This window comes from Pleurodeles waltl, chromosome 1_2 (assembly GCF_031143425.1).
Source record: "Pleurodeles waltl isolate 20211129_DDA chromosome 1_2, aPleWal1.hap1.20221129, whole genome shotgun sequence".
Classification (NCBI taxonomy): Eukaryota; Metazoa; Chordata; class Amphibia; order Caudata; family Salamandridae; genus Pleurodeles; species Pleurodeles waltl.
This window is the reverse complement of record NC_090437.1, coordinates 1,163,258,230-1,163,270,275: the sequence shown is the minus strand read 5'-3', so window position 1 is coordinate 1,163,270,275 and position 12,046 is coordinate 1,163,258,230. Positions and strand designations below refer to the sequence as shown.

Sequence of the window (12,046 nt, the reverse complement as noted above, 5' to 3'; positions counted from 1 at the left end):
TATCACCATATATAACTTACCTGCAGAAGGTAAATGACCTAGAAAATTTGCGGATAATAGATCTACCTAAAAGGGGTCTATGTATAATTCCAAGCACTAGCAGGCCAGGAAGCCTATGCTGATCTATATACCCTGATGAGTTTGATATTGTCAGATGAATGTCCTGAGATATTCCAGGATGGCTGGATGTCTTTGAGTCCATGACCCGGAGAAGTTCCTGAAAGAATCAGATCATGGAACTCACCAGTTGGATTTTGTAATAAGTGTGGAAAGTTGAGAAGTGAGGCTGGATCCTATGTTTGTGATGAGCAGAGAGAAATCACTATAACTAGTGGGCAAAGTTCTCTCCTGATCTTAGGCATACAGCAAAAAATCATGACGAATTTGGGAAAGGCATAAGGATGAACTTGATCAAAAGGTTGTAAAAAGGCACCCCTGCATTAATGGCCTTGTCATAAGCTGTAAAACAGGAATCTGAACAATGTCTGCAGGCAAAAAGATATATAGTAAAAGGACTCCATATGGACATGTGATTCGGAAATGTCCAGACATCCATTTGCCAGGGATTGTCTCTGAGATGGGAAGAATACCAATCTGCGACCAAGTTCAGTGTGAGTGAAGTGTGATGTTCTTCCAGAGCTCTTTGGCTAGGGCTAACAGGATATTTGATTGTCTGCCTTCTAAGTGATTGATATTCCTCACTGTGGTGGGATTGTCCATCCTAAGTAGAATTGAGGAATGTGTGTGATTCTTTGTGAAAGTCTGGATTGCAATGGAGCCCTCAAGCAGCTCTAAATAGTTTATATGCATGGATGACTGCTTCTGAGACTATATACCTCTAGTGGAGAATTGGACACAATGGATGCCCCTCTCTGACAAACTTGAATCTGACTCTAATGGAAGATCTGGGGTAGAATGGAAAATAGACCTCCTATTCCAAGCATAGAGATGTATGCTCCTTTCTTTGTTTATAAATCCAAAGGAACCAAATATGAATAACGTAAAGCTCGGTTGAGATCATTTTGGTCTGCAAAGGACTTGGTAATAGAGTGGACCTTGGAAAACTGCTTAAATAGATGATGCTAAGAGCAATATTATAGGGTCTGTATCATGAAAGAAAACATGGAACAACGTGAGCAAATCTGACAATTCTGTTTTGATAGCTACTAGATTTGCCGTTGGAAGCTGTAGTGTAAAAAAGTTTGAATTTACTAAGAAACCTAGAAAATCCAGAGACTAAACCAGATTAAAAGCAGAATTTTGTTGATGGCAAAACTCCAACTTTCTAACAAAAGAATGGAAGTGTATAACTGAAATATAAGAAGTTTTTTCTTGAGACAATAATAGGATGCCATCTGATAGATCTGCATGGGAATCCACTGGGACGTCAGATAGGATATCACTGATTTAAAAAATGTCATTAAACAATTTGTTGAGACACCATAGAATGGAAAAGCTGTGAAATGAAAGGTTCTGTTCTCTTACTGAAATTGTAGGGATTTTCGATGGGGAGGAAAAATAGGAGTGATTGAGATTGCTAGGATAGTTAGTGAATATCTTGTGAATGCAGTGGGAGCTGTTTGTAAAAGACTAAGCCCCTCATTCCAACCTGGCGGTCATAGACCGCCAGGGTGGCTGTCCACGGAAGCACCGCCAACAGGCTGGCGGTGCTTCATGTGCCCAGCCGGGTCCGGCGGTTTCCCGCCGGATTAGCCCCGGCTGGGAGAATCCTCCATGGCGGCGCTGCAAGCAGCGCCGCCATGGGGATTCCGACCCCCTTCCCGCCAGCCTGTTTCTGGCGGTTTTCACCGCCAGAAACAGGATGGCGGGAACGGGTGTCGTGGGGCCCCTGGGGGCCCATGCCACTGGCATGGGCAGTGCAGGGGCCCCCTAACAGGGCCCCAGCATGATTTTCAAATCGCGACGGGTGCAACTGCACCTGTCGCACCCCTGCAACACCGCCGGCTCCATTCGGAGCCGGCTTCTGTGTTGCAGGGCCTTTCCCGCTGGGCCGGCGGGCGCTGCTTTGGTGGGCGCCTGCCGGCCCAGCGGGAAAGCCAGAATGGCCTCCGCGGTCTTTTGACCGCGGAGCGGCCAAATGGCGGTGACCGCATGGCGGGCGGCGACCGCCTAAATGTATTTGGGAAAAAAGTCTGAGTGATTTGCTGAAAATTCTTCATTGAAACCTGAAATTGATCTTTTGAGCCACAAGTGTGAAAATTGGGTGGTTTCTCCCTCCCCCACTGAATATTCACTGTTTATAATAACTGTTCTAGTTTGGCCTCTGGAGTATTGGTTTCTGACATCCCTTTGTGGTTAGAAGGTTTTATATATTGAAAGCTGGATTTGCCTCCGTGAACTGGGACCAATTATCTGTTTGGAACTGACGGGCAGATTGACCTTCCTTTCTGCCAGTGACTTTCCTAAGAGGCAATTGGGATTTATCAATTGAGTAGATGTAGGCCTTTTGCTGCTGGGCCATTTCATCTTTCTATTGAAATTACAGCATTAGTGTTGGCAATAACATATATTACCCTTTGGGTACAATTTGATAATTCAACTGGATCAGTCGTAATAGAGCCTTCTTTTGTCTGTCCAGCCATGCCCACATTTTTGTGGTGGTAGTGCCCACAGAGTCTAGCAGTTTGTATTAAAAGGCAGATGAGGCCTTTTCTATTCCCTTCTTTGGGTCCCTTTCTTATTTGATAAAAAAAGACTGACAGCTTAGAATCTATGAAAGGAGTTGGAAGGGCATGATCTACTATCACAGGATGCCTACATTTTGATTTGAGTTTATGTCTAATGGGTTTCTCCAGAGATATCGAATTATTTCATAGATATATTCCTCTACTTATGGACTCGTTGACCAATCCACCGATAAAGGCTGATACAAAAAAGAAGGGATCAAAGAGTGGATCTACCACTGAATCACATAACTCCAACCTGCCCCTGGAAAGATTTATTTTGATTAAGAAATGTTGTTGTCCTGTCAGTTTTGTTCTTGTTGGGCCAAAACCAATTTAAGTCATTGCCATCTTGTCCAGAGTCAGAATCCAAAGTATATGCCACATCATCATCATTATTATCTTGTCGCACAACATTATGAGGTATTTTTCTTTATTTTAAACCTGTCTCTTTTCCAGGTGATCTGGTACCTAGCTGAAAGCTGGAGTTCTTTGATAATTAACCACGCCCCTCAAAACTCTGACCCCGTCGGAACAGTTTTCATCAGACATATCTGCATCATCACTTGAACCATAGTATGATTAGACTGACTTTTTAAAATTGGTTTACATTGTGGTTTGTGGGAAATTGAACTACATATGAATCTGAACCATCATCAAAATTATGGTTATATGGTTTGTAACCTGCTCCTGCTAGCTGGCAGTGCTTGGACTATAATTATATTGTTCATACTCCAGCCAATATCATGCGTAAAGGTCCTCATTGAGGCATTGTCAGCATATTCTACAGAAGTATTGTTAAAGTGCCTCAAAGTACCTTTTAATACCGCCTCAGTGGTGTCCATATCTAGTTCTATTGAGTCTGTGTCTTCTAGAGATAGTGGCTCACTCATTTTAATGGCTTATCTGGCCGCAGTGTAAATTGAGCAGGATAACAAATAGCAATAAAGCTTGGAAATGATCTTTCAGTGTTTAGGGGAAGCCCTATGTGATGGAAATGTGGCTTGTTTTGGTGAAGGAAGCAAAGCTGGAGTCTGTTCCAAAGGCAGTGTGTGGGGGGAAAGGGGCTAAACTGTCAGAAAGCTCTGTAACTTTAAGATCAGCTGTGGCAAATTTCAAGCTTTAGCAGAAAGCAAATACCAGATACAGACTATACAGTTGCAATAACTACAGTAACTGTTAAATAACAATACTGGCAAACTATCCAGTGCAATGGAAAACACATATGAAACAAAGAGTACTTAACTGACTGCCAACAGTAGGAAAGAGGTAGAACTGACTTTGATGGTTCATTATATACTGCACTGATGAGACACTGTTGATTTAGACATTCATAAATCTTCTTAGTATGATGATGGGTTTTGTAGTTTTCAGATTTTTTATTTGTGTTTAACTTACTGCTATGTATAAGTCAGCAAAGAAATTATTCATATTTTGAGCCTCTGGTCTTGACATAAAATTGAGTTTCAATTAGTGGTAGTAGTGGGTCCAGAATAAGGTGAGCTTTGGAAATAATTGTTTGTTTCTTTAATATTTACATCTTACCATTGAATAATTGATACATTAAAGACATCTACCCAAAGGGTAGTCAGTGCCTAACAACACACCCACTTTTCAGTTTTTTTTTTCTCTGAAAACTGGTTAGGAGGAAGAGCACTTAATATTGGGAGGTAAAGAGTTCCACTATGTTGGCCCAATGATAGATATGGAGCAACCTAGAAATGCTTAGTAAAACCTGAATTTAGCTGCTTAGATCATATGAGGATGTAAAAAAAGTAGATTTTCGAGTAGAAGTAGCAAGGGGCTATGAGATATAGACAGCACTCTCCATGTGTCACTTTCACCTGTCATCAACCCATACATTCACAATAAAGCTCATCTATCAATCCGAAAGACACAGCCCCATCCAAATGCCCATTCTAACTGCATTAGTCTCAATCAAGTTCTCTTTCAAATCCTAAGCCTTAATGGGAATGAAACACCAAAACAATGAAAGAGTGCTTCTCAGCCTCTGGAATGGAAGTAAAATCTGATATCACATCTCACTTTTGAACGATATCAAAGACAAAACGGTCAACATTCTGCAGGAAGAACTGATCACCATAGGCACTTCTTTAGATCCCCTCACGCACATCACTGAGATCAAAGTGAATGCAAAATAAAAAGGCAAAGAAGAACTTGTGTAGGTCACAGCCCCAGGAAGAACTCTTGCAATCCTAAAACACTCCACTGTATCTGCTGTAAATTATACACTGAAGTCCCATTACCAAAATACATCAACACTGGTCGAAATAATTCATTTGTTGCATTTCATTTGGCGCTTCTTACTGCACTTGTGTCATTTTTGTACACAGAGGAATAGCGAGTGTAACTACTATCTAGTTTAATGATACTCAAAAATTGCAACATAGGGCTGTTCTCTAATCCTATCCTTGACCAACGGAAGAACATTTCTCAAGCAAAGAAATGCAATCACCCTCGCTTTTGTGAAGAAGATAGACAAAATCAGGAGGCTCATTCAGGGCACAAATGTATAAACTATCCTACTTTACCTTAACTGCAAGACTTCCTTTGACATCCTAAAAGCAGGACAGAGTCTTCCTCTGCTGAAGAAATGTTAACCCAGAAAAAAATACAACACACACAGCATTTTTGGGCAATAAGCAACATTTGTGTACTAAACAGAATGCTCAACAACAGCTCAACCTTAATATAATATATTGACATACGTGTGTGGCAACATTAATCTTACCTAACCATAACTAATGAATTCCACAGTAGAAATAAGGCACCTAAATTGGCAGCAGTTTACAGAAATTCTGGGAAAATGTTGATGCAGTTTGTGCATTGTAAAGCACAATGTTGCCCAGTAACTTTAATGGTGATATGACAATACTTGATAGAATTTAAAGACCTAATTACATTGGGTTGCAGACTATTTCTAAACAGTGTATATATATTATCATTACCAAATTAGTAAAGTTTGGAGATCACTTTATACTGGCCTTCAGTGATTCTATTCCTAATAATTTTGTACTATTTTCAATAATAATCCTGCTACCATGTATCATTTTTCCACATTGCCGCAGTACAAACTTGCATATTTTCTACAATGTGCACACTTTACTAATTCAATTAAATCCAATGAGCTAATGTTCACATTTCAGTTATTCCAATTTAACACACTGTGCTACTCACAATAAATCGTTAGTTAGCAGACATTGCATTTTTTCATACAGTGAGACCATAATGTTTTCTAAACCCCACTTAGCCCCACTCTGATTTGATTGACAATGTCTAGCTAATGAACCAGGCAAGAAGAATATCACAGGCACAAGTGTGTAGCATTGATGTTAGCCAAACCCACAGAATTGTCCCAAACACTATTTATGTCTTTATGAAATCCAGACAGAAATCTCCGATTGCTCAAGAAGGGGTGTAATGCAGGTGGGCAACTAGAGTTAGACTGTATGTGATGCAGATGAAGCATTATTAGGTTTATGCACTCCACTTACCTGATTTGCTTGAAGCATACCAGTGTGCTAGCTCAAGCCTAAGTACTGAGCCCCCTGTAAGGGCTTGTGGACTGTTAAGGTGAAAGTAGGAGGCACTGCTGGGAGTGGTGAGGTGCACCCAGTGCTGAAAGCATGAAGGAAGGATGGTTAGATACACTTACTCTTTATCACAATTACCTGGGTACTCAGTTCATTTGCTGTTCCTTGCTGCTTCCTATTTTAGCTTTGTGACTGCTGTTTCAAACTCAAGCTTCCTTTAATTCCTTTCAGATAATTGCAGTAAAACATACAGAGATCCTAGCTTTGAAGCCTACTAACAATAACCCAAGTTCCTTCTGCCAGACTATTTTATCGTTTAACAAGTATGAGGTTGGACTCCTCTGAGAATAGCTACTCAGAAGAGACATTGAATATTCCCATAAAATGTACATGGTTGTGGACTACAGTGCTGTCAAAAAAACCTACAGAGACAAATCCTCTAATGAACAACATTTTAGGATATTGCGAGGAACACATTGCTCAAGAGATACACATTGGGGACCACTGCTGTACAATTACCACTCAATCACTCATCTTCATTTTCTTGGTATAATCACCAAGTTGTAAGTCACATAAAATCACCACAGCACATTATTACCAACACTGTTTTTCAGGAATACCAGCCATGATTCAGTAGATAGTATGCACAGAGACAATAATTATTTAGAAGTGTGACCATGCCCTCCTTATTACCAACAGTGAAATCCATTTCCTCATCAATGCGGACTGCTCTGTAGTATTAATTATAAATGCCACGCTCTGCTCATCATCTTAACTTGACATATACTGTAGGCTTTGATGAGAGTGTCATAAATGTGCTCTCTTCCCACCAGACAACTATTATTGGAGTACCCAAATCAAAATTCACCAGTACAAAGATAACACACAGGGTACATGAATTGACATAATTATTTAATTTAGAAATACTATAACCTAAATAACTGTTTGTTCGCCATCTAAGCATGTCTAGCTGAACTATATAATTTCTCACAATAACAGAACAGCTGAAATAAAAGGATGGCTAACTGCAATGAATGTTAATGAATTCAGTCCACCAACTTTCCAACGGTGCAAGGTTTCTCAGATTTTCATTGATAGCTGCCTCTGCTTCAAGATAACCTGGTTGCTGGTTGTGATAGCTTAAGTGATGATGTTGTTTTGAAGATTTTCTGGGCTGGCAAAGGAAACCAATGGAGTTCCATCCTGATGAGTGTGATGTAATGATATTTGTTCAAACCCCTTAGGACTTATGATGTGGCTTGTGGGGAGAGTTTTAATGGTGTCACCGTGATATATGGGGTTTCATGGACTAAGGTATTATCACCATTCAGATGCAACAGTATGGGGGCTTGAACTGCAGTTGTTAAGTAATTTTCTGGAGGAAATTGTTTGACTTTCTTTAGATCAGAATACCTGTAGCAAGCTATCTTTGTTTTTTGGAAACGTGTTCTCAGAGGGTGAAGTAGATGTCCAGGGTTAATACAAGTGATTTGGCACCCAGTAAAAGTTGGAGTGTAGAACCATCAAATTTCATACAATTGAGCTAGGTTTGTACAGTATCTTGTTTGTTGGTCTTGGCAAAAACAGGAATTCCATCTTGTTTAGGTTGAGCTTCATGCAGGCACTAGACATCCAGGTGTAGCTGATGTAGAAGCAATATTGGAATCATTGGATGTATGAAACAGAGGAGACGTTCAAGTCTTACATAAACAAAAAACACAGAATTTGTCTCCAACACTATGGCCCTCATTATGACTTTTAGGGTCTCTGAGCAAGACCGCCAAAGCCACGGGCACCAGAAGGCCGCCAGTGCTGGCGGTCTTTCGCCCACCATAATATGGGTACTGCCTGACTTCTACTACATTTTGGGTGGAAGTCAAGCAGAAGCCAATGTGGCGGATGGCAGTGCACTGGCCTTGCTACCACCGGCACTGCCCCGCCAAAAGGATGCCGCGAGCCGTAATTATGACCATTAATACGGCCTGGGGGTGTCATGCTGGCGGGGTGCTGCCGGCGGTAGCAGCGCCCCTTCCCTGCTGGAAGACCTCCTCTCTGGACAAGGTAAGTCGGGCGTCCAACAGGGGAGGGGGGTGGGATGGCGAGGGGTGTTGTGTGTGCATGTCTGAGTGTGTGGTGTTTGTGTGTGTGTGTATGCGTATGAGTGAATGCGTGTTTGGATGTCTGTGTGCATGCGTGTGAGTATGCATGTTTGGATGTCTGTCTGTATGCAAGTGTGTATGTGTGTGAGTATGTGTGTTTGGATATTTGTGTGTATGTGTGTATGCATGTGAGTATGCATGTTTGGATGCCTGTGTGTATGCATGTGTGAGTGAATGTGTGTGAGTGAATGCGTATATGGAAGTGTAAGTGAATGGGTGTATGCGTGGTGCGTGTGGGTGTATTTGTGCATGAATGCGGGGTGCTGTGACTAGGGGTGGGGCGCTGTGACTAGGGGGCTGGGGATGCTGTGACTGGGGGTGCAATGTGGGTAGGGGAGGTGGGGGAGTCAGGTCCTTGCTGGAAGGGGGGGGGGTAGCCATCTACCGGTGACAGGGAAGGAATTCCCTGTCACAGGAAGCCCTACCACCATGGTTTTCGTGGTGGTGCTCATAATGCCGCTGGCTGTCTTCTGTGGACCGCTGGGTCGGAGATTAACATCTCTGGCCCGGTGGTACATACCGCCATGATGGTATCAGTGGAGATGTGGCAGGTTGGAGGCGGCCAACCCACTACACTCATAATATGCCGGTATACACCGCCAGCCTATTGGTGGTGAACTGCCACATTAACCCTGGTGGTCAAAAGACCGCCAGGGTCATAATGAGGGCCCAAGCTTTATCTATTGTATGTGTTTTATAAAAACATAGATAAAAAAGAAATAATTCAAACTGTTAAAAATATTATACTAAACACATGATCAAGCTTTCAGAAATGGGGGTACTGCAACAGTTGTTGAAAGCGAAAAGAAAGAAAGTGATGGATGGAATAATTTAATTAGTCTCATTTACTTTGTATTACCTTGGCTTGAAGGCTACAGTATGTCAGGTTCTACTTACTGCGCTACTACAGACAAGTTTCAGCCATATGTAAATTACTCTTGACCCACCTTAAAAAGTCTGTCCAGGCTGATCTAGTAAGCTACATGTCCTTTGCTGAAAGCATATTGTTGCCTTGTTGGCATTCATCAGTGAAAAAGAGCTTGAATCCTATAGCACAGCGAGCTAATTGACTCGTGTCTAGGCATGAAATGTATTGAGTGCTTGAAAACTCTCAGCCACTGTTGTTTACTTTGCTCATAGTTAAAAATACACCAATTTCAGTCAATTGTCTTTTTCCATGTACCATATTGCACATTGACCAACCACATTATATCAGTGTTGACTCTGCCCGAAGGAACAGGCATGCATGGAGTGCATGGACTAAACATGACTGGGATTTTCAGGGTGAACCACAAAATGTCTCTAAATTCACCAGTTCTTAACCCTCTGGTAGCTTTGCACAAAAGCAGTCAGGCATAACTCACAGGCAGTGTGTGAAGTATTAATGCAGCGCTTGAACAGTAATAAAGTGAAAACACAACACAAGAAAAATTACATACTAATGGAGTTTCAAAGATTTAGGTAAGCACAAAGAGCTACTCTTGGTCGCAAAGTCACAAGTTAAGGCCTACTGCAATGAAGTGTGGGCCAGATACAGGCACCAGCTAGTTATCAGTGGTAAAATGCCCAGAGTCCTAAATGCCAATAAAAACAAATTCAGAAAATAGGGACAAACGCAAAAGGTTTGGGGGTTGCTGTTGGAGCTGGTCCTCTCTACAGGGTCACCCCACTGTTTGCAATTGTCCCTCCTGTACTTTGAACCTGTTTTTGTTGGTTTTTAGAACTCTGTGCACTTCACCACTTCTACCAGTGTTAAAATGTTTGTGCTCTCTCCATTAGAAATTATGAATATGGCTTACACCCAAATAGCACATTTAATTTAATTATAAGTCCCAAGTAAAGTGGTACCACAGGCACCCAAAGCCTGCAAACTAAATGCTACTAGTGGACCTGCAGCTCCTATTGTGCCACCCACTTTCGTATCCCTTTAAAACATGTGTTAAGCCTGCCAGTGCAGCTTCTATGCAGTTTTAATCTGCCAATGCGACTTGGCAAAATACATCTTTTGTCATGGCTAAACCACCTAAAATCTAAACTTTCCATTTGAATACATTTGTCACCCATTGGGTAGGCCCTAAACAGCCTAAAGGTCCTGGTTCATTGTATTTGAAAAGTTGGACATATACCTTTTAAGTTTTACATGTCCATGTAGTAAAAAACGCTCAAATTCATTTTTCGCTACTGCAAGGCCTACCTTTCCCATAGGATAACAGTGGGTTACCTTACCTTAGTACATTTAATAAGTGATAACGTTTGTTTAGGAGCTGGTAGAAGTTTCATGTCTGGTGTCTGAGGAACTGTAATTTAAAACCCTTGATGGTAAAGTCAGATTTTAAGTCACAATTCTGAAAGTGTCACTTGTAGAAAGTTGCCATTTTCTTGTCTCAACCATTGGGGCCTGCAGCCTGTTTCTCCGGGCACATGACTAGATGTTATCAGCAGTAGTCCTTTGTGTATTCTTCTCAGACTACCACTTAATAGAGTGCCTGGGTGTTGACTGGCTAAGCCATCTTGACTTGATAATGTGGGCGAGGCTGTCACCTGTCACTCTTGCATGTCAAAGAACCTTCCTCAGCTCAGCGATGCAGTGATGACTATCCGTGCGGCCGTCTTTTCTTGCTACAGGTACGACCATCTGCAGTGCTCTCCCTGCTCTTTGTGACCTCCTCCACTGAAAATGGGACTCTTCATGCTGGACTTTAGAATGTAACTTTTTCAGCTGGACTAACTTGATTCCTGTATCTGGCCTACGTGGTCGCCTGAACTTGTGATTTTCACCCAGTTTCTTACGTCAGATAAACACGAGTGACGCTTTATGCTTTAAAGTGGTATACTTGCCATAAATCTTTGAAATTGCGTATGTCTGGTTCTACTGATTTCATTTTTGTTATTTGGGTGTCTTTGTTTTTTAAATTGTATTCTATTTTTCTACATTTGTGTTGTGTCTTGCGTTGTCATTTCCTTTTATTACTCTTTAAATGTTGCACACATACTTTATCCATTGTCTCTGATTTAAGCCAGGCTTTTTTTGTGTCGAGCTACCAAAAAGTTTAGCACAGGTTAATTTACTGTATTTCTGTTGTTCAATCCAACAATGACTGTGGCTGCTACTTGGGAAGGGCTCACACCCTTCTCAACCAACAACCCAGTTTCTAGGAGTGACCCTGCAAATATGGCCAAGTCTAACACTTACACTCTAGTTAAAAGTGAATAATAGTTATGTTTAAAACTGAAGGTGCCTGGGTATGTTCATCCTGGACATTTGCACCTTCTGGTGCCACATATGGGGAAATAGTCCAGATGCACTCATGCATATAACTTGGGGTCTCATCTACAAAGTTTTTTAACAGTCGCAGGCCCTTATATTCCATAAATTAGAGAGTTTGTGACTACTAAAACACATTTTCTTAAATGTACTAAACACATTTAGCGATCTGAAAACATTTTCCTAATCCTTAAATAGGTTTAGGAAACAAGGAATCTCTATTTGGAAGCGGCATTTTAAATCTGTGAGTTAGACCTGGCATCCATGGCGTGGTCTCCCCTGTCTTTTTTTTCTGCTTCCCATGCTTTGACTGTGCTGGACTCTGTTTTTGCTAATGATGTTACTCTGGGCACTGCTGACCAGTGCTAAAGTGCAAGTGCTCCC

General features: G+C 41.5%; 1 protein-coding gene across 1 annotated transcript in view; it reads left to right on the top strand.

Moving 5' to 3' along the window:
- Window positions 1-12,046, top strand: part of C1_2H4orf50 (chromosome 1_2 C4orf50 homolog) — a 180,321-nt gene that overhangs the window by 152,590 nt on the left and 15,685 nt on the right. The window contains exon 5 of the mRNA XM_069205863.1: window positions 6,470-6,568. Coding sequence (XP_069061964.1) covers window positions 6,470-6,568 — 99 coding nt within the window. The remainder of the gene's footprint in view (window positions 1-6,469; window positions 6,569-12,046) is intronic.